Source organism: Colius striatus, chromosome 26 (assembly GCF_028858725.1).
Source record: "Colius striatus isolate bColStr4 chromosome 26, bColStr4.1.hap1, whole genome shotgun sequence".
NCBI lineage: Eukaryota > Metazoa > Chordata > Aves > Coliiformes > Coliidae > Colius > Colius striatus.
The window spans coordinates 1,965,887-1,987,238 of NC_084784.1; the positions used below are offsets into that span (position 1 = coordinate 1,965,887).

Consider the following 21,352-nt stretch of genomic DNA (forward strand, 5'->3'; position numbering starts at 1 on the left):
TAAGTATCTCCCCAGCTCCAGAGGGACAGGGAACTGCTGCAGAGGCCAGTGCAGGGACACCAAGATGATCAGGGCACTGGAGCATCTTCCTGATGAGGAAAGGCTGCAGGACCTGGGGCTGTTGAGTCTGGAGAAGAGGAGACTGAGCTCAGGGGCCCTTCTCAATGCTGCTCAGCCCCTAAAGGAGGATGGATGGGGCCAGGCTTTGTGCTGGGGTGGCCAGTGGCAGGACAAGGGGTGATGGGCACAGGCTGGGACACAGCAAGTGCCCCTGGCCCAGGAGGAGCAAGTCCTTTGGTGCTGAGCTGAGGGAGCCCTGGCCCAGGCTGCCCAGGGAGGGTGTGGAGGCTCCTTCTCAGGAGGTTCCCAACCCCCCCTGGACACGTTCCTGTGCCCCTGAGCCAGGGGAAGCTGCTGGAGCAGGGGCTGGGGCTGGAGCAGCTCTGCAGGACCCTTCCCATCCCTCACCATTCTCTGCCCATCCTCAGGCACCCGCAGCTTTGGCACCTGCCTGGAGCCTCCCTTCACCCATCCCCATCCCTAGAGACAAAATCCAACAAGAGCCAAGCCCTGGGGCTGGATATCCAGTGAGATGTCCCCCGTGCTGGGCTGGCTCAGGATGTCAGAGCTCGATGGTCATTTCCTGCCGGGAAGCTCCAACAAGCCCACCCCGAGCTCCAGCGCTGCCGTCCCAGAGGCACAGGAGCTGCCAAGCCCAGAGGATCCTCACTCTGCCCAGCCTTTGGTGAGCCAGCACCTCTCCCCTATCCCCCTCCCACTGTCCTCTCTCAAGACCCTCAGCTCAAAGCTGAGCTTTGGGGATGGCTCCAGCCCTCAGGGTCTCGCTCTGCTCCGTGAGGGACGGCCGTTTGCTGCAGGGCTGATGCTCTGGTGGGGGGGTTGTGTCTGTGGTGCTCCTCGGGCTCTGGTGCCATGGAAATGCCCCACCAGCATGGCACACACCTCCAGCTCTCCCTGGGGAGCTCCCCTGTGTTTTGGGAGCCCCTCCAGCAGCCTGGAGCTGGATGGGGTCGGCAGCATCTTCGCCGTGCGGATGCAGCTGTGCCGGGCTCGGAGCTCTCACACTTGAGCTAATAAAAGGATGTGAAGGTCAACAACATTTCCTTTATGTTGATCATTTTCTCACCTTCTTGGAAGTGCTGATGGCTCCCAGAGATGCTGCTGTGGGACAGGGCAGAGCCAGGGGATGGATAGATGGGTTCGTAAGGCACATCCAGGGCTTGGGTGGGCAATGGGGGTTTTCCTGCTGGCGTGAGGTTGAGGAGATGTGGTCACTGGTGTGTTTTGTGGCACAGGTGCCTGCTCACACCCCAAGTGCTGCAGGCAAAAGCAGAGCTGGGGTTGGGTTTCTCACAGGCAGCACTATCTGAGCTCTGCAGGTGTCAGGGGACAGCAGGAGCCTGTGCCCAGGGAGCTCCTGCCCAAAGGCCACTGCATTCCCTGATCATCAGACCGGGTTGTGCTGATGTGGCTGAGCCCTGGGGCTGGTGAGTCCTCTCACCTCTCCTTCACCCCTGTCCATCCCCAGGCTTCTGCTGGGACAGGGCACAGCCACCACCTGGGAGCACGTGTGGCTGGTGGTTGGGATGATTGGCTCGTTGGGGTTTTGTCTGGGGTGTGAGGTTATTGTCTGGCTTGGAGATGGCATCTGTTGAGGGCTGATGTGGGAAGTCACTGTAGGAGTGAAAAGTGGATTAGAAGCAATATACAGAAGGGCACTTTTAGAGCATCCCATGAGGGCTGAATCTGACTTGAGAGATTGTCTGTTTCTGGGTGTTTTCAAGCCCTCTGTCTCATGCAGCTGCTGAGCTGCACCTCACTGCTATCCCTGTCCTTGCAGCTGCCAGGATGGCTGAGGTGACCACTGCCCTCCCTGAGCCACACACGCTCCTGGACAAGTATGGAGACTACCACAACTTGTCGGAGCTGTTCCACCTCCTGAACTACTCCTACACCTTCTGCGAGTTCAGCCTGGATGAGAACGTCAAGCGAGTGGTCCTCTTCATCCTCTACCTGGTCATCTTCGTGGTGGGCTTGGTGGAGAACCTCCTTGTCATCTGGGTCAACTGGCAGACACGTGGCAACAAGAGCTTGGTCAACCTCTACATCATCAACATGGCCATCGCTGACCTGGGAGTGCTGCTCTCGCTGCCCATCTGGATGCTGGAGGTGATGTTGGATTATACCTGGCTCTGGGGGAGCTTCCTCTGCCGTTTCACACACTACTTCTACTTTGCCAACATGTATGCCAGCATCTTCTTCCTCACCTGCCTCAGCGTGGACCGCTACGTGTCCCTCACCAGCTCCTCCCTCTTCTGGCGTAAGCACCAGCACCGCGCTCGCCGCATCGTCTGTGCCAGCTGCTGGGTGCTGGCATCTGCCATCCCCTTCCTTGAGGTCACCCACATGCAGCTGGTCAACACTGGGGAGCCCATCTGCATCTTCATGGCTCCCTTTGAGACCTATGATGAGTGGGCGCTGGCGGTCAGCTTGGCCACCACCACCGTTGGCTTCCTCATCCCTTTCCCCATCATCGCCGTTTGCAACGTGCTGACCGCCAGGTTCCTCAAACGCACCAAGCCAGACAGCAGGAAGCATTGTCTGCTCATCTATGCCTATGTGGCTGTGTTCCTCCTCAGCTGGCTGCCCTTCCATGTCATGCTCACCCTCCTCACCTTGGATGGTAACCACATCATCCTCCACTGCCCCTTTGCCCACTTGCTCTACTTCTTCTACGACATCATCGACTGCTTCACCCTGCTCCACTGTGTGGTCAACCCCATCCTCTACAACTTCCTCAGCAAAAGCTTCCGTAGCAAGCTCGTCTCAGCCGTGGTCAAGTACATCCCCAAGGACCACAGCAGCCAGAAAGCTGGGGGCAATTCCTCCTCCACCACTCAGCACTCCATAGTCATCACCAAGGACAACAACCCCCCCAATTAAGGTGGGCGGTGGTGGGGGGGAGGGTGGTGGATGCTCCCACTGGTCACTGTGAAGTGGTTGGGTGGGAGGGGTGAGGAGCAGCTCCCTGTGACTCCTTGAGGTCGCTGAGATGGTTTCTCCTGGTGATAGACAGACACTTTGCTTCTGAACACTTCTTGGCTGGCCACCTCCCTGTGCTCTGATGGCAGGGCAGGGTGCCAAAGGGGACATGAGGTGGTGCAGGGAGGGACTGGGCATCCTGTCTCTGATGTCCTGCTCCTTCAGACCTATTTAGCTACAGAAAGAATGTGAGAAAGAGAGATTTCCTGTCCCCCAGAGGCAAGACTTGCAGAAATAAAGGTGAATTACTCCAAAGCCTGAACACAAGTTCAACCCCTGGGACCTCCCTGTGCTGTGGGGCTGGGGGCACACGATCCTTTCCTTGCACAAGTTGTGTCCTGCAGCTCCCAGCTGGCACTTACAGTCCCCACTGAACTCTGCCATGGTGCCAACCCGAGCAGGAGGCAGGGAATTCATTCCTTTGCTACACAGACTTCTCCCTCCTGTGCCCAGCAAACAGCTGATTCTACAGAAATGAAGGCCACGAGGGCTGAGCATGACATGGACCTGAGCTTAATGAGGGGAGGAGTGATTAGAGATCAATCAAATGACTCCATTGGCTGAGGGAATGGGGGAGTTGAGGCTGGAGGAGGCTGTGGGGAGACAGGAGCACTCTCTGACACCCCCTGCCAGGAGGTTGTTGCTGGGGGTCAGCTGGAGGAGGAACCAGCCAGGTCCAGGGCTCCCTCCCCTCTTCACCTTCCCACACACTGTCCTTGTGACCCTGGATCTGCTCAGCTCAAAGTGGTTGCTTTCCAGAAAGGAAACAGCCTTTTCTCACTCATCTCCAGAGAAAGGGGAAACCCAGACCCTCAGGGAGGCTGGGGGCTCCTGGGCACAAATTGAGGTGCCAAGAGCCTTGGGGTGCCCCAGGCATTGTAGGAGGTATGAGGAGAAGGGGCTGCCTGACCTCCCCACAGCTCGACCCACTTGGCCATCACACTGAGGGGCTGCAGCGGGGCCAGAGCTGGGCACAGAGCTGGGGAAGGGGCTGGAGCACAAGGGGCTGGGGAGGGGCTGAGGGAATGGGGGTGTTGAGGCTGGAGAAGAGGCTGAGGGGAGACAGGAGCCCTCTCTGACACTCCCTGACAGGAGGCTGCAGGGAGCTGGGGTCAGTCTCTGCTCCCAATAGGACCAGGGGAAAGGGGCTGGAGTTGCCCCAGGGGAGGTTGAGGTTGGAGCTGAGAGAGAACTTTTCCCCTGAGGGAGCTGTGAGGAGGAAAGTGAGTTTTCAGAGGAGTTTTGAGGGGAAAAAAATGTGGTTTTGGTGAAGTTTTGAGGGCAAAAATGATGTAATGAATGCCAGGACAAGAGGAACTGGGCTTAAGTTCAAGTTGCCCCAGGGGAGGTTGAGGCTGGAGCTGAGGCAGAACTGTTTCCCTGAGAGGGGTGTCAGCCCTGTGCCAGGCTGCCCAGGGAGCTGGGGGAGCCCCCAGCCATGGAGGGACCCCAAAGCCGTGGGGTGAGGTGCTGAGGGGTCAGTGCTGGGCTGGGCAGGGTGAGAGCTCAGGGCTGGAACTGCAGCATGCTTTTCCAACCAACCCATGGCTCTCTGCCCAGCAGAGCCTGCAGGAGGGCCTGTGTCTGCAGCAGCTCAGGGGCTGCAGCACGTGCTGGGTGAGGAACTGGAGCATCCGGATTCCGCCGTGTCACGCGCTGCGGGTCGAGCCCTGGCAGGGGAAGGTGAAGGAACCACAGGCACTGGAAGGGGAGTTCATAAATCTACCAAAGGCCTTGAGCTGCTCAAGAAACACGTTTCTGCAAAAGCCAAGCATAAGCAAATTGAAGGACAGGATGCTGGTGGCAGAGAGCAGTGGGTGGGAGCAGGATGTCCCGGGCTGCCGTGACCGCGGGGTAACACGGATGCTGGGTTGTCATGGGACAGATTCTGCTCTTTACAAGGGTCCTGATGGTGTAAATCACTGAATACCTCAGTGCTCCTGTGCACAGAGGGGTCCCTCCTTCCTCCCAGGGGATCCCAGAGTTGCACAAGCCAAATCTGGCTCTTGCACAGCAATATTGCAGCTGGGGATGATGCCAGTGCCCTCAGACACAGCAGCACCCTGTGCAGGGAAGGAACACAACCTCTCTTCCTTAATCGTGTTACTTACACCCAGTTTCACAACTTGGGCTTGCAGAGGCTGCCCTCAGGATCTGCCTCTGTTCCTCTGACCCTCCAGGGTGAAGCCAAGCAGCCCCCAAAGCAGCCAGTGACTGCAGAGGCAGCTCCAAGGTGCTCTGATCCCAAATCTCCCCTCAGGTATCCCCTGATCCCAAATCTCCCCTCAAGCATCCCCTGATCCCAAAGCTCCCCTGAGGCATCCCCTGATCCCAGATCTCCCCTCAGGCATCCCCTGATCCTAAATCTCCCCTCAGGCATCCCCTGATCCCAAATCTCCCCTCAGGCATCCCCTGATCCCAGATCTCCCCTCAGGCATCCCCTGATCCCAAATCTCCCCTCAGGCATCCCCTGATCCCAGATCTCCCCTCAGGCATCCCCTGATCCCAAATCTCCCCTCAGGCATCCAGTGATCCCAAATCTCCCCTCAGGCATCCCCTGATCCCAAATCTCCCCTCAGGCATCCCCTGATCCCAGATCTCCCCTCAGGCATCCCCTCACTAATACCCCCAGGAAGAAACAGGAGGTGAGCACACAATAACATGAGTGTGACATAACCAGGACAGCAACATGTTCCATTTCAGGTTACTTCAACATGTAAAATGTGGCATTTCACCTCTTAAACTTCTTCTTTTCAACGCTCCTGATTGTATCTACAGCTTTGTTCATGGACCTCAGGGCCAGAGCAGCCTCAAACAAAGCCTCCTACAGCCCCACACCACGATCTGGATTGCAAAACCCTGTGAGTTCTTCAGCTGGGTGTCTGTCTCCAAAGCCTTCAGCATCCCTGAGGGGCAAGTGAACCAACCAATTCAGCTGCATAGCCCAGGCCTTGAATTCCCAGTGCCTGCTGCTGGGCACCAGCTCAGCTGTGGTGACCCATCCCACCAGCACAGCTCCAGCAGCAAGGCCACTGGCCAGTGCCCAACAGCAGCCAGTTGCCCCAACCCTAGAATCAGAGAATGGTGGGGTTGGGAGGGACCTTTAGAGCTCATCCAGTCCAACCCCCCTGCAGAAGCAGGGTCACCTAGATCAGGTCACACAGGAATGTGTCCAGGTGGGTCTTGAAGAGCTCCAAGGAAGGAGACCCTCCAAGGAATCCTGACCCAAGAAGGAAGCCTCACTGCTGGAGAAGAGCTGAAGCAGCTCCTGCAAAGCCCAGTGGCATTTGCTCAGCTCCCAGACAACAGCTCTGAGCCAGAGAAGGTCTGGGGGTGAGTGAAACAGCACTGGCAGCAGATAAAGGGTTTATCAAGGAAACATGAGCCCTGGGATCATCCCAAGCAGTTTCCACAAGGGCTCTGCCTGCAGAAGCTCCTGAGTCCATTCCCTGGGTCAGGTCTCTTTTGGAGGAAGAGTCCTCACTGCCTGGTCAAGAAAACACATGCCCTGGGATCATCCCAAGCAGTTTCCACGAGGGCTCTGCCTGCAGAAGCTCCTGAGTCCATTCCCAGCGCAGATCTCTTTTGGAGGAAGAGTCCTCACTGCCTGGACAAGAAAACACGAGCCCTGAGATCATCCCAAGCAGTTTCCACGAGGGCTCTGCCTGCAGAAACTCCTGAGTCCATTCCCAGCTCAGGTCTCTTTTGAAGAGTCCTCACTGCCTGGACAAGAAAACACGAGCCCTGAAATCATCCCAAGCAGTTTCCACGAGGGCTCTGCCTGCAGAAACTCCTGAGTCCATTCCCAGCTCAGGTCTCTTTTGAAGAGTCCTCACTGCCTGGACAAGAAAACATGAGCCCTGGGATCATCCCAAGCAGTTTCCACGAGGGCTCTGCCTGCAGAAACTCCTGAGTCCATTCCCTGGGTCAGATCTCTTTTGGAGCAAGAGTCCTCACTGCCTGGACAAGAAAACACGAGCCCTGAGATCATCCCAAGCAGTTTCCACTAGAGCTCTACCTGCAGAAGCTCCTGAGTCCATTCCCAGCTCAGATCTCTTTTGGAGCAAGAGTCCTCACTGCCTGGACAAGAAAACATGAGCCCTGGGATCTTCCCAATGAGTTTCCACGAGGGCTCTGCCTGCAGAAACTCCTGAGTCCATTCCCAGCTCAGGTCTCTTTTGGAGCAAGAGTCCTCACTGCCTGGACAAGAAAACACGAGCCCTGGGATCATCCCAAGCAGTTTCCATGAGGGCTCTGCCTGCAGAAACTCCTGAGTCCATTCCCAGCTCAGGTCTCTTTTGAAGAGTCCTCACTGCCTGGACAAGAAAACATGAGCCCTGGGATCATCCCAAGCAGTTTCCATGAGGGCTCTGCCTGCAGAAACTCCTGAGTCCATTCCCAGCTCAGGTCTCTTTTGGAGCAAGAGTCCTCACTGCCTGGTCAAGAAAACATGAGCCCTGGGATCATCCCAAGCAGTTTCCATGAGGGCTCTGCCTGCAGTAACTCCTGAGTCCATTCCCTGGGTCAGATCTCTTTTGGAGCAAAAGTCCTCACTGCCTGGACAAGAAAACACGAGCCCTGGGATCATCCCAAGCAGTTTCCAACAAGGGCTCTGCCTGCAGAAACTCCTGAGTCCATTCCCAGCTCAGGTCTCTTTTGAAGAGTCCTCACTGCCTGGACAAGAAAACATGAGCCCCGGGATCATCCCAAGCAGTTTCCACGAGGGCTCTGCCTGCAGAAGCTCCTGAGTCCATTCCCAGCTCAGGTCTCTTTTGAAGAGTCCTCACTGCCTGGACAAGAAAACATGAGCCCTGAGATCTTCCCAATGAGTTTCCACGAGGGCTCTGCCTGCAGAAACTCCTGAGTCCATTCCCTGGGCAGGTCTCTTTTGATGAGTCCTCACTGCCTGGTCTCTTGCCACAAAGCCAGCAGAGCAGGAGCAGGATGCCAGCAAAGGCTGAGCTGCATGTCCTGAAGGGAGCAGAAGCTCCAGCATGCACCCTCTGGAAGCCCCAGGTTTTCCAAAGCAGGGAGACACAGGGGGGTCAACATTTTCCATTTTATTATTCTAAATAAAAACCACACTTTGTGCTGAACAATGGAGTAGAAAAGAACCTGATGTACAACCATTGTAGACATCTACTATCTGGGCTTGGAGGGAGAGGGGGGAAAGTTTACAAAATATACAAAACTTTACAGCAAATAGATAGTAAACACTTAAATATCAGGTCAGTACCTACTATTAACTTAACAAAAAAAGGAAGGTTAGACAGCAATTCAACTCATTTCTTGGTTTTACTCTCTTCTGCTTAATGACTCTGACCTGGATCCTTGGACAAAGGGAGAATCAAACCCAGCTTGGCGTGGAGGATGGGTCTCGAAGCGCTGCCTTGGAAGGGGGACAGGCTTTGTGTTGGGGTTTCCCCATCATGGAGAAGCTTTTCCCCTCTTGTACCCTCCCCCAAGGATCCCAAAAAGCACTTTGCAAACACGAGCCAAGCCTCAGGGCTGCCCTGGGTGAGGTAGGTTGAGCTGCCAGCGCTTTGCTCCCTGGGGGAGCCCAGGCAGGGGCAGCAGGTTTGCTGAAGGTCTCACTGGAGGCAGCGCTGGGGCTGGAGCAGATCCAGGCACAGAGCTTCCAGCCCAAGCTCCTCCATGCTGCAGATGGCATCTGGCCTCTGGCACAGAGCTGGGTGTGTGGCCACAGCCCTGGCTGCGTGTCCCCTCCTCCCTCCTTTCCCACGGCTCCTCGGTGGGAGCTTGGGATGAGCCCAGGGCTTCAGCCCACACCATCCTCTGAGGCCACACACAGCCCAGGCTGCCTGGACTCAGGGACAGCCAAGCCACTGAGGGGACAGGGATGCCACAGCCATGAGGCTGGCTGAAGCCTGCAGAGGGCTCTCCCAGGGGAGGCAGCAGGAACACTCAGGTCTCTGACACCCTCTCGGGACAAAACCCTCTGAGGAGAAGCAGCAACATCTCTGTGTCCCCCCCAGACTGATCTCAGGGTGTTTCATGGGGGAATGATTCATTATAGCTCAGGAAAGACTCCATGACCCACAACCATCAGGGACCCCAGCACTCTCCCTGTCCCCACAACCAAAACCAACTGGCAGAACACAGGGTGGGCTTCTGCTTTCCCACCCCAGAAGGGTGGGCTTCTGCTTTGCCCATTAGTGTTTCAGTGTAAAAGCTTCTCTTTTTGGTTTATGTGCACAAAAGGCTTTTGCTTCACAGCTTAAGTGAGATACAGGGCTGCAGCTGCTGCTGTGTGGCAGTGCCCCAACCCAGCCAAAAGCTCATCACAGCTTCTGGGAACTTCAAGGAGGGTCTTGAGGCTTTAAGGACTCTCCCAAGCCTCAGCCTGACCCCATCACATCCTTCATAGCAATCTCAGAGTAGAGCAGAGCAGGTCACAGCCTTTCCCATCTCCCAGCCCATCTTGTGATCACCAGGACACCAAAAGGAACCCCATAACTCACAGAGCTCCTCAGGAGCCTCTGGTGAACCACCACCAACTCCCACACTTCCCTACAGCACCATTCCCCTTGTTTCTCTTTAAACTGGACAACACTAAGCTAACCACAGCTCCATGAGCAGCTAGAGATCATGGACCATGGCCTGGCAGCTGGCTGGTACCCCAAAACCAGAGTCTGGAACCCATGACAGCCCAGTCAACCCAGCCTGGCCAGCCCCAGGGTTGGGTGATGGCTCTGGTGCCTCCTCTGAAACCAGGCTCCAGGCAGCAAAACCAGGACAAGCCTAGTTTAACATCCCCCAGGGTAAGCTCCAAACTTGGCCAATATTAGAGGGACTGAGGAAAGAACACAAACCCCCAACAACCTCTCGTTCCTCCTCAGCAAGGTCCACTCCTCCCACCCCACCTGGCTGCAGGGGGGTGGACTCAGGTGCTGCAGGTCCATGGGGTGACCAAGGATGATGACACGAGCTCAGGATGAAGGAGCTGCCTGGGAAAGGTCACCAGGTCTCAGCCAGGGCTCAGCACCACTACAGGGACGTGGCTCAACATTGACTTCTGTCCCTTCCCACCCATCCCAGCGGGGCTGGACCTGGAGCTGCCACGGTGGAAACACGTCACAGGCAAACCACAGCCATGGCAGGGAAGGGCAGAGGCTTCCACCTCTGCACCCACCAGCTCCCCTCTCCCTGGGATGCAGCTGGGTGATGCAGAGATCTGCTCTGTCAACCCAGGGGACTCCTCAGCACACACATCCCAGCTGCCACGTCCCCTGAGCCCTCTGTAGACACGATGGTGCTGAGCCATCCCCCACTTCTATTGCTACAGAGCTGCTTCTGCAGCACTGCGGGGGGAAGGGGCTAAAGAGAGGTTTGCTTTTGCTAGGGAAAGGCTGAACAGGAGCAAAAGGAGCCAAGACAGGTCTGGGAGACAGAAGAGGGGGGATAGAAGAGGGAAAGGTGGAGCCAGGACACTAAAGATCGACATTCACCGAGCGCTTCGCATCTCCCACGCGCTCGTGGGTACGAGCCAGCACCCTTCACCACACTCCTGGGAGGTAGGTAGGTACCACAAGTGTTACCAACCCTCATTTTACAGATGAGGAAACTGAGGCAGAGAGGTGAAGTGACTTGCCCAAGGCCAAGGCCAAGGAGAGAAGTGGCCACAGGGGGAGTGACACCACCCCCAGCCTCCCCAGGCACTCCGAGCTCAGCGACGGACGCATCCAGCCCCACGCCGCTGCTCCTGTGCCAGGGGCTGAGCCTTTGGGAGGAAGGGGGAGAGGGATGAGTTGGCAGGGTTTGCAAAATCACTAGTTTTTTCTGTTGTTTTGTTTTGTAAGAGCTTATCTTCAGGAGCCAATTTACGAGGAGCGTGGCTTGAAAGCCCTGAGCGCTGTTTGTGAGGTAGAACGAGTTACCTAAGGGCAGCCATGGCTCACGCTGCGGCGTCACAAATGCTTGTTCCTCTTCACCTCTGCCCCACAGCAGGATAACAGGGGCAAACAAACAATGCCCACCACCAAACCAACAACCTGATCCCTTCCCTTCGTGGTGGAAACGCCGCTGGCACAGAGCCGGCCCCAGCAGCGCAGCCAGGAGCTCGCCGTGCCAGGGGGTGCCCAGCCCGTGCCTGGCACAGGCTGAGCTGAGGGTTAGAGCAGCTCCTGGTGAAGTTACAGCAGAGGGAGGAGCTCACATGGCACCAAACAGCATCCTGCAACACTCACATGCCACAGGAACGGGGCTCATCCCTTCAGCAGAGGGAAAAGTGCCCCTCAGAGGTACCTCCCTGGCAGTTAAGGCAACAGCTTCATCACACCTTGTCTGCTGGGAGCTGTGCAGCCGCGGTGATGCTGGCACTTCTGGCAGCCCAAGGATGTACTGTGCTGGCTGAGGAGATGTTGGCTGCTCCTGGTGCCCAGCTGCAGGTTGGCAGGACCATCAAATACCTCCCAAGGAGCTGCCAACCTCACAATGGGAACCCTCTTCTCCTGCTCCTCCGAGAGATCCCGGCTGTCCCGCTGCTTGGGCTCTTCAGGGAGCTGGTGGCACTCCTCCTGTGCAGATGCCACCTCAGGACACGTGTCCTGAGCCACGCTGCCCTGGAGCTGCCCACACCAGTGCCCATCACCCTCCTCTCATCACTGCTGGGCTGCCTGCTCACCTCCCCTGTGGCACAGCGATGGCTTTGGGGCTGGTTCAGTGACGTGGGCTTTTCTCTCCTTGCAATAGCAGCAGAACCCAGCGATGCCCAGGAACGAGTCTTTGCTTTGTTTTCCTTTCCTTTCGAGTCCAGCAGCCTCCTGCTCCGGCTCCATCCCTCTCCACTGAGGTCAGGTGTGAAAAATCTTAGCAGCATCAGTTTGTGAAGCTCAAACTGAGGGTTGGCCTAGTCCAGTGGGCTAAAAGGTTAAAAAATAATAGATATATCTCATCTAGATTCAAAACCTAGAGGGGAAATGCTAAAAACACAGAACTCTGAGGCCTCTAACAGGACCAGAGGGGAGTAAACACGACAGACTTCTCAGGACCAGTGACGTAGCTCACGTGCTGTTCATTTGTACAATGCCACCAAGCTAAAACAGCCTGAGCAAAGCCAAAGGAGAAGCAAAACCCTCCCAATTGAAAACTCAAGGGGAAAAGAAATCAAAAGGCAGATAGAAAAGGAGGATCCCATCCACCCTGAAACAAAAGAAAAGCCTCTTGCTCTCGCTTCCACAGCTTCTGCCACGGGGGGGTGCATGTGCTCCTCTGCCCTGCCCTCACCCCATCAGCTGTCCGTGTTCTTCTCAGCATCTTTGGAGTGGATGATGTACATGAAAGTCTGTTCGATGGTGAAGTCTGGGGGGAGGCTGCCTTTGTGCACCCCTATGTGCTTGCTCATGAGGTTGAGCGTGGAGCTGTAGTGCCCACACACAGTGCAGCGGTACATCAGCGCTCCCGAGTGCGTCCGCAGGTGGCACTTGATGGTGGAGCGGCCACGGAAGAACTTGTGGCACACTTTGCACTGGTAAGGTTTCTCCCCAGTGTGGATCCTCCGGTGGTAGTTGAACTCACTGGTGTGGGCAAACCTTTTGCCACAGACTTTACAGCTGTACTTGCTGTTGCCAGGTTGGTTTGGCAAAGCCAGGTCTTCGCTCAGGAACTCCTCTGGGAGCTTTCTCTTCTGCAACCCTTGAGGTTGGAGACGGTCTCCAAAGCTGGGGCGCATCTCCAAGCCACCCCCTCCTCCACCACACTTGTGTTGGCCAACGTGGTACCGATACGCCGCTTCCAGCTTGAAGCTCTGCCCGCAGAAGTGACACCTGAAAAGAGCCTCCTCCACGTTCTGGTGAACAGCCAGATGCTTCTCCAGGAGGTGCCGATCCACGAAGCTGTTGGCACACACGGAGCAGGAGAAGACCGAGACGCCCAGGTGGGTGAGGGTGTGCCACAGCAGGCTGCAGAGGCTCAGGTGCCGCTGGTCGCACACGCCGCACGTTTGGCTCTTCAGGTTGACGTGCTCCAGGATGTGGTTACGGATGGTGTGGAAATCCTTGGCCAAGGGCTTCCCACAGGCAGCACAAGCCAGCTCAGAGCCTGGTCCTCCCCCAAACACAGCTGCCTTCCCCGGCAGAGGGTCGCTGGGGTGGATGATGATGTTGTTGTCAAAGACTCCTTCTCGTCGGTGGAGGCTCAGCTGCCACTGGGTGAAGAACTTGGTCTCACACATGTCACAGGAGAAGAGGAAGATGCCAATGTGGGACAAAACATGAGTGACCCTGGAGTTCCTGTCCTGGAAGTGGGTTTCACAGACTTTGCAGTTCCCTGTGAGCAGATCCACGTGGTCCCTGGCGTGCTGCCGGATCAGCTGGATGTTGGGCTCCAGGACCTTCTTACACACTTGGCAGGGCATGGCCTTGCTGTCCCGGCTGTCGTTCTCAAAGGCCAGCTCTTCCTCACTGTCATCACTCAGCTCAATGACTTCTTCTGATGGCCCCAGCTCTTCGCTGGCATCTTCAAAATGCAGCTCATCCTCACCCAAATCCTCCAGCTGCAGCTCATCCATCTGCCCAAACACTTGCTCTTTGGAGTGGTCGCTGTTGCTGGGACAGGAGTTGCTCCCCGTGGAGGCATCCAGGGAAGGATCAGCAGTAAAGAAGCCACCCTTGCCATAGTCACCGTTGCTCTGGACCTTGTAGGGTTGGCAGGAGCCTGGAGCGGTTTGGACGACGATGTTGACGGCGCCTAAGCCGGGTTGTGCCGCGACGCCGGCAGCAGGAGCCAACTGCCCTTGGTCTGACTCCTGCTCTGTCTTGGGAGGCTGCTGTGGATGCATGAGGGGAAGGGTCTGGCTGGCTTCACTCACAGTGCTCCTGTCGTCCTCCTTGTGCAACATCTCCCCATGCAACATGTAACTCCTCTCGGGGCCAAAATGTTCCCCAGCGCTCCGGATTTCACCCAAAGGATGGCTCTGCTCCGAGGAGCTGCTGCTCAGGGGCCCTGACCTGCCTTCACCCACAGACAGGGAAGGTTGTTTGGTGATGGCTGAGTTCTCCAGGTCTGGGAAGGTTGAGTGACAAGCTTTGAGCAGATCCTCCATGCCCAGCCTCTCTGCCACCTCGTAGATGACGCCCACGTTGATGAGGTCTGTGAAGAGCTCTGAGGTGTACACGAAGCTCAGGATCTTCTCAAAGTTGGCTGGGGTGATGAAATCCACCACGTAGGTCCTGGCAGCATCCAGCCCTGTGTTCAGAAAGAGGTTCTGGAAGTAGCCAGCAGCACAGGCCAGAACAGCCTTATGGGCAGCAAAGGAGCGGCTGCCCACCAGGATGGTGACGTCGCACATGGTCTCGGACAGACGGCACTTGTTGAGTTCCTTCAGTAGGTTGTTGGGGTGATTGGTGCTGTGCAACTTGATCCTCATGCCCATCTTAGCAGCTGCTTAAGAGTCCCTCTCCTGGTCAGCTGCTGCTTCAAGCATTCACCAGCTGCGTGAGCGGGAGGTGCTTGGCATCCAGAAACTGGCAGGGCAAGGGGCTCTGGGGAGAGGGAAATGCAAGAGGTGTGAACACTTTATCAACCCAAGAGACATCAGCCTAGTCAGAGCTCACATTTTCCACCTCCCTGACCAGCAACAGAGAAGAGACAGAGACAGAAGCTGCTGAGACAGAGACTGAGCCAAACGTATCTTGTGACTTCACCCACCGACTCCTCGGGGAAGGTGTGCAAAGGGAAAGGTGCAGACAGACAAAATCCAAAGGCATCTCCTCTGCCAGCAACAGCCTGGAGTTCCCTCCTCTATCCTGGCACAGACAGCAGCCCTGCTCCATCCTGGCACAGACAGCAGCCCTCCTCCATCCTGGCACAGACAGCAGCCCTCCTCTATCCTGGCACAGACAGCAGCCCTGCTCCATCCTGGCACAGACAGAAGCCCTGCTGCCCTGCAGCTCCACTTGCTTCTGCAACTGAGCCCTGACCGATGCCCCTTACCCAGATGTCCCCCCTCACCCTTCCCCAGGGGTAACACTCCCAGTAACACTCCTGGTCACACTCCCAGTAACGCTCCTGGTCACACTCCCAGTAACACTTCTGGTCACACTCCCAGTAACTCTCCTGGTCACACTCCCAGTAACGCTCCTGGTCACACTCCCAGTAACACTCCTGGTCACACTCCCAGTAACACTTCTGGTCACACTCCCAGTAACACTTCTGGTCACACTCCCAGTAACACTCCTGGTCACACTCCCAGTAACACTTCTGGTCACACTCCCAGTAACACTCCTGGTCACACTCCCAGTAACACCCCTGGTCACACTCCCAGTAACACTCCTGGTCACACTCCCAGTAACACTTCTGGTCACACTCCCAGTAACACTCCTGGTCACACTCCCAGTAACACCCCTGGTCACACTCCCAGTAACACTCCTGGTCACACTCCCAGTAACACCCCTGGTCACACTCCCAGTAACACTCCTGGTCACACTCCCAGTAACACTTCTGGTCACACTCCCAGTAACACTCCTGGTCACACTCCCAGTAAGGCTCCTGGTCACACTCCCAGTAACACTCCTGGTCACACTCCCAGTAACACTCCTGGTCACACTCCCAGTAACACTTCTGGTCACACTCCCAGTAACACTCCTGGTCACACTCCCAGTAACGCTCCTGGTCACACTCCCAGTAACACTCCTGGTCATACTCCCAGTAACGCTCCTGGTCACACTCCCAGTAACACTCCTGGTTACACTCCCAGTAACACTCCTGGCCACACTCCCAGTAACACTCCTGGTCACATTCCCAGTAAAGCTCCTGGTCACACTCCCAGTAACACTGCTGGTCATACTCCCAGTAACTCTCCTGGTCACACTCCCAGTAACACTCCTGGTCACACTCCCAGTAACACTTCTGGTCACACTCCCAGTAACACTCCTGGTCACACTCCCAGTAACGCTCCTGGTCACACTCCCAGTAACACTCCTGGTCACACTCCCAGTAACACTCCTGGCCACACTCCCAGTAACACCCCTGGTCATACTCCCAGTAACGCTCCTGGTCACACTCCCAGTAACACTCCTGGTCACATTCCCAGTAACACTCCTGGTCACACTCCCAGTAACACTCCTGGTCACACTCCCAGTAACACCCCTGGTCACACTCCCAGTAACACTCCTGGTCACACTCCCAGTAACACTCCTGGCCACACTCCCAGTAACACTCCTGGTCACATTCCCAGTAACACTCCTGGTCACACTCCCAGTAACACTCCTGGTCACACTCCCAGTAACACTCCTGGCCACACTCCCAGTAACACCCCTGGTCATACTCCCAGTAACGCTCCTGGTCACACTCCCAGTAACACTCCTGGTCACATTCCCAGTAACACTCCTGGTCACACTCCCAGTAACACTCCTGGCCACACTCCCAGTAACACTCCTGGTCATACTCCCAGTAACAGTCCTGGTCACACTCCCAGTAACACTCCTGGTCATACTCCCAGTAACGCTCCTGGTCACACTCCCAGTAACACTCCTGGTCACACTCCCAGTAACACCCCTGGTCACACTCCCAGTAACACTCCTGGTCACACTCCCAGTAACACTCCTGGCCACACTCCCAGTAACACTCCTGGTCACATTCCCAGTAACACTCCTGGTCACACTCCCAGTAACACTCCTGGTCACACTCCCAGTAACACTCCTGGCCACACTCCCAGTAACACTCCTGGTCACATTCCCAGTAACACTCCTGGTCACACTCCCAGTAACACTCCTGGTCACACTCCCAGTAACACTCCTGGCCACACTCCCAGTAACACCCCTGGTCACACTCCCAGTAACACTCCTGGTCACACTCCCAGTAACACTCCTGGCCACACTCCCAGTAACACTCCTGGTCACATTCCCAGTAACACTCCTGGTCATACTCCCAGTAACTCTCCTGGTCACACTCCCAGTAACACTCCTGGCCACACTCCCAGTAACACTCCTGGTCACATTCCCAGTAACACTTCTGGTCACACTCCCAGTAACACTCCTGGTCACACTCCCAGTAACACTCCTGGTCACACTCCCAGTAAGGCTCCTGGTCACACTCCCAGTAACACTCCTGGTCATACTCCCAGTAACACTCCTGGTCACACTCCCAGTAACACTTCTGGTCACACTCCCAGTAACGCTCCTGGTCACACTCCCAGTAACACTCCTGGTCATACTCCCAGTAACGCTCCTGGTCACACTCCCAGTAACACTCCTGGTTACACTCCCAGTAACACTCCTGGTTACACTCCCAGTAACACTCCTGGCCACACTCCCAGTAACACTCCTGGTCACATTCCCAGTAAAGCTCCTGGTCACACTCCCAGTAACACTGCTGGTCATACTCCCAGTAACTCTCCTGGTCACACTCCCAGTAACACTCCTGGTCACACTCCCAGTAACACTCCTGGTCACACTCCCAGTAACGCTCCTGGTCACACTCCCAGTAACACTCCTGGTCATACTCCCAGTAACTCTCCTGGTCACACTCCCAGTAACACTCCTGGCCACACTCCCAGTAACACTCCTGGTCACATTCCCAGTAACACTCCTGGCCACACTCCCAGTAACACTCCTGGTCACATTCCCAGTAAAGCTCCTGGTCACACTCCCAGTAACACTGCTGGTCATACTCCCAGTAACTCTCCTGGTCACACTCCCAGTAACACTCCTGGTCACACTCCCAGTAACACTCCTGGTCACACTCCCAGTAACGCTCCTGGTCACACTCCCAGTAACACTCCTGGTCATACTCCCAGTAACTCTCCTGGTCACACTCCCAGTAACACTCCTGGTCACACTCCCAGTAACACTCCTGGCCACACTCCCAGTAACACTCCTGGTCACATTCCCAGTAACACTCCTGGTCACACTCCCAGTAACACTGCTGGTCATACTCCCAGTAACGCTCCTGGTCACACTCCCAGTAACACTCCTGGTCACATTCCCAGTAACACTCCTGGTCATACTCCCAGTAACACTCCTGGTCACACTCCCAGTAACACTCCTGGTCACACTCCCAGTAATGCTCCTGGTCACACTCCCAGCTGCAGGGCTGCACCTCAGGCTCAGCTTCACCTCCAGGTCTCCTCCAGCCACCACCACTTTGGTCCTTTGCTTCAGATGCCTCTCGTACCCACACAGTAACGGCTGGTTTCCAGGTGGGATCCTGCTTCAGCTTCACCCCTGCTGCTCTTGGCCACGCCGTGTGTGCACCGTCCCCAGGCTGCCCCCAGACCCCTGGCACGTGTCCCCTGGCAATTCCCAACTGAGCTCATCCTTACAGCTCATCCCACTCCATCCCCATCCCACTCACTCAGCCAGCTCCCAAGGCCACCTGGGGACCTGATGAACTTCCCCTACCCCTAATCCCTGCCTTTTTGTCCCCAGGGCAGAGACAACGACCCCAGAAGCCAGCAGAGAGAGCGGGAGTTTGCTGGTGACCGAAGGGGATGGGGTTGCCTCCTCCCCCAGCTCCAGGGAGAGGGAAAAGAGACCCGAGGATGGGCTGCTGGGACAGCGAGGGATGGGGGATGGGATGGTCCCTGCCCACGAGGGCAGGGGGAAACTCCACTCACAGCCAGGAGGATGAGGATGGCTGGAGAAGGCTCTGGAGGAGAAACCTGCACGGGAAAGCCCTGGACCTGGGCAATTCGTGGGGACAGGACACGAGGGAAAAGATGGAGAAGGGATGTGGGAAGCAAAAGGGGACCCGGAGGATGGAGAAGCGGGCGGGGGGAGGCGAGGGGAGGGAGGTGGGACGGGAGGGGGACGGGAAAGCCCGAAATTGCCCCAAGAGAACAGAGAGACACGGCGCGTGGGGGGGAGGGGGCGGCGGGGACGGAGCGACCACGCGGGACACACGGGGGCTGCGGGGGGACCCTCGGGTGGGCGCAACGACGGACCCACGGGGACGCGGCGGCGAGAGCGGGGAGGGGGGCAGGAGACGCCCCCGGGGAGACCCCCCCGGGGCACAGCGACGGGCGCCGGGGTGGGCGGGCGGGGGGAAGCGGGGGGCTCCGTGGGGGGCGGCGGGGGGAAGGGGGGGTGGGTACGGGCGCGGGGCCGTCCCGCGGGGGCGGGCGGGGGGCGGCGGGGCTCCTTACCGGCCCGGCGCCCCGCACCATCCCGGCTGCGCTCACACAAAGGCGCGACCCGCCCTCCGTCCGCCCCGACGCCGCCGCCGCCGCCTTCCGCCCGCCGCGGGACACAGCGCCCCGCGCGGCCCGGAGGGGACGAGCGTGGGCTCGGCCACCGCCAGCGGCACCCCCGGCTCTTCGGTTACCGCCGTGGAGCTGCGACAGGTCGTTGTAGCCCAGGAGGATGCGGGTTCCCGTCCCGCAACACACCCCCCCGTCCCGTCCCCCCGCTCGCCCCCCGTGGGCTCCCATCCCCGTGGGCTCCCATCCCCGTGGGCTCGTCCCCGTGGGCTCCCATCCCCGTGGGCTCGTCCCCGTGGGCTCCCGTTCCCGTGGGCTCCACTCCCGTGGGCTCCACTCCCGTGGGCTCCCATCCCCGTGGGCTCCCATCCCCGTGAGCTCCCATCCCCGTGGGCTCCCCTCCCGTGGGCTCCCGTCCCCGTGGTCTCCCATCCCCGTGAGCTCCCATCCCCGTGGTCTCCCATCCCCATGAGCTCCCATCCCCATGAGCTCCCATCCCCGTGGGCTCCCCTCCCGTGGGCTCCCGTCCCCATGGGATCCACTCCCGTGGGCTCCCATCCCATGAGCTCCCATCCCCGTGAGCTCCCGTCCCCGTGGGCTCGTCCCCGTGGGCTCCCATCCCCGTGGGCTGTCCCCGTGGGCTGTCCCCGTGGGCTGTCCCCGTGGGCTGTCCCGGGCGTGCAGCACCGAGCTCGCCGGGTCCCATCGCGACGCAGCCAAGACACGGAGAAGCTTTTGGCGCGTGTCCCGCACGGTCGCGGGTGGATGTTTTGGGGTGTCCACGTACAGGTGTATGTACACGGGTGCACGGACAGGCACAGCTGGAGGTGTTGGCTGCAGGGACACGCGTGCGAGGGCCCACGACAGCTCCGGGGTCCGTGGGCAGCGAAGCCACCGGGAAGCCCCCGCAGCCGGTACCGCAGCCGCCGGGGCCGGGGCCGGGGCCGGGGTCGGGGCCGGGGTCGGGGCCGGGGTCGGGGCTCGTCCCGGGGCGGTGATTGAGGGTGGGGACGGCGGGACGCGCCCCGTCCAACCCCACCGGTTCGGCTCACGGCTTCCCCGGCGGGGCCGCACCGGCGGCGGAGGGCCCCGGGGAGCAGCGGGGGGCCGGGCCGCCGCCGCCTCGCCCCACCGGCTCCGCCGCCCGCTTCCCCATGAGCCCCACGAAGAAGTCGTGCATGTCCCCTGCGGAGAGAGCCGGCGTCAGCGCTGCCGGGGGCCCCGGGGCCGGGGCCGGGACCGGGCGGGACTTACGCTTCAGCGGAGCCGCGGCCGCGGGGGGAGCTGCGAGAGAGCGGAGCGCCTGAACGGCAGCGGCGGGGCGGGAGCGGCCGGAGCGACCCTCCGCCGTCCCCCCGCCCTCCCCCGCGTCCTCCTCCCGCAGCAGCTGCAGCAGCACGGCGTAGGCGGATCTGCGGGACAGCGGCTCCGGGACGGGAATCCCCTACGAGAACCGTGGCGGGGTGAGTGAGGGGCGGGGGAAAGCCGGGGGAAGGTCGGGGGGGTCCCGCCGCCGCTCCCCTCCGACGGCTCTACCTGTGCGGGGGCGGCGGCCGGGGGGCGGCGGGCGAGGGCGAGCGGCAGCGCCAGGGCGAGCAGCGCGGCCAGCAGCGGGCGGCTCCTCATCCTCGGGGGGTCCTGGGGACGGCGGTCAGCGGCGGGGCCCCGGGGCCGCCCCGAGCCAGCGGCCCCTCCGTGGGGTGGCCCGGGACGAGTCCGCGATGGGATGGAGCGCTGGGAAGGGAAAGCGGCGAGACGGGAGGAGGAGGGGCTGGGAGCGGCGGGACCCCCGCCCGTGGCTGGCTGGGGGAACCCATTGCTTCCCGGGGGCATCAAATCCCCCCCCATCATGCTGCGAGCTGGCAGCACCCTGGGGAGGGGACAGGAGCCGGCGGGGGAGGGGGGAAATGTGGGGGGAGGCATGGCAGAGGTGGGGGGTGCAGGGGGACACGGCTCCATGGCAGCCACAGGGGTCCTGAGCCCCCCACTCTTGCTCTTGGTGCTGCATTTGTGCAGCCACATACCAGCCCAACTGTGCAAACGTGCACACACGGGTGTGGGCACACAGAGATCACACACAGAGGCAGGCACAGGCATCCCCTGCCATGCTGTGGCACACACACACCCTGGCAC

General features: G+C 58.7%; 3 protein-coding genes across 3 annotated transcripts; 1 reads left to right on the top strand and 2 right to left on the bottom strand.

The window, feature by feature from the left end:
• Positions 1-663: 663 nt before the first annotated feature.
• GPR182 (G protein-coupled receptor 182) lies at positions 664-8,140 on the top strand. The gene is made up of 3 exons (XM_062015460.1): positions 664-745; positions 1,862-2,965; positions 5,842-8,140. Exon 2 carries the CDS (start codon positions 1,870-1,872, stop codon positions 2,962-2,964), a length of 1,095 nt encoding a protein of 364 aa, XP_061871444.1. The 5' UTR covers positions 664-745; positions 1,862-1,869; the 3' UTR covers position 2,965; positions 5,842-8,140.
• On the bottom strand, positions 8,116-19,221 carry ZBTB39 (zinc finger and BTB domain containing 39). Its single transcript, XM_062015459.1, has 2 exons — positions 19,166-19,221; positions 8,116-14,564 (listed from the first exon to the last, which is right to left on the bottom strand). Exon 2 carries the CDS (start codon positions 14,453-14,455, stop codon positions 12,314-12,316), a length of 2,142 nt encoding a protein of 713 aa, XP_061871443.1. The 5' UTR covers positions 14,456-14,564; positions 19,166-19,221; the 3' UTR covers positions 8,116-12,313.
• Positions 19,222-19,952: 731 nt separating this feature from the next.
• On the bottom strand, positions 19,953-20,845 carry TAC3 (tachykinin precursor 3). The gene is made up of 3 exons (XM_062015464.1): positions 20,756-20,845; positions 20,474-20,663; positions 19,953-20,404 (listed from the first exon to the last, which is right to left on the bottom strand). Exons 1-3 carry the CDS (start codon positions 20,843-20,845, stop codon positions 20,268-20,270), a joined length of 417 nt encoding a protein of 138 aa, XP_061871448.1. The 3' UTR covers positions 19,953-20,267.
• Between the last annotated feature and the right edge of the window lie 507 nt (positions 20,846-21,352).

Bases quoted from the DNA above. Each gene is read 5' to 3' on its own strand.
- ZBTB39 (XM_062015459.1), bottom strand. From the start codon at position 14,455: ATGGGCATGAGGATCAAGTTGCACAGCACCAATCACCCCAACAACCTA.
- GPR182 (XM_062015460.1), top strand. From the start codon at position 1,870: ATGGCTGAGGTGACCACTGCCCTCCCTGAGCCACACACGCTCCTGGAC.
- TAC3 (XM_062015464.1), bottom strand. From the start codon at position 20,845: ATGAGGAGCCGCCCGCTGCTGGCCGCGCTGCTCGCCCTGGCGCTGCCG. The intron at 20,664-20,755 runs GTAGAGCCGTCG...CGGTTCTCGTAG, and splicing joins CGGCCGCCGCCCCCGCACAG to GGGATTCCCGTCCCGGAGCC. The intron at 20,405-20,473 runs GTAAGTCCCGCC...CTCTCTCCGCAG, and splicing joins GGCCGCGGCTCCGCTGAAGC to GGGACATGCACGACTTCTTC.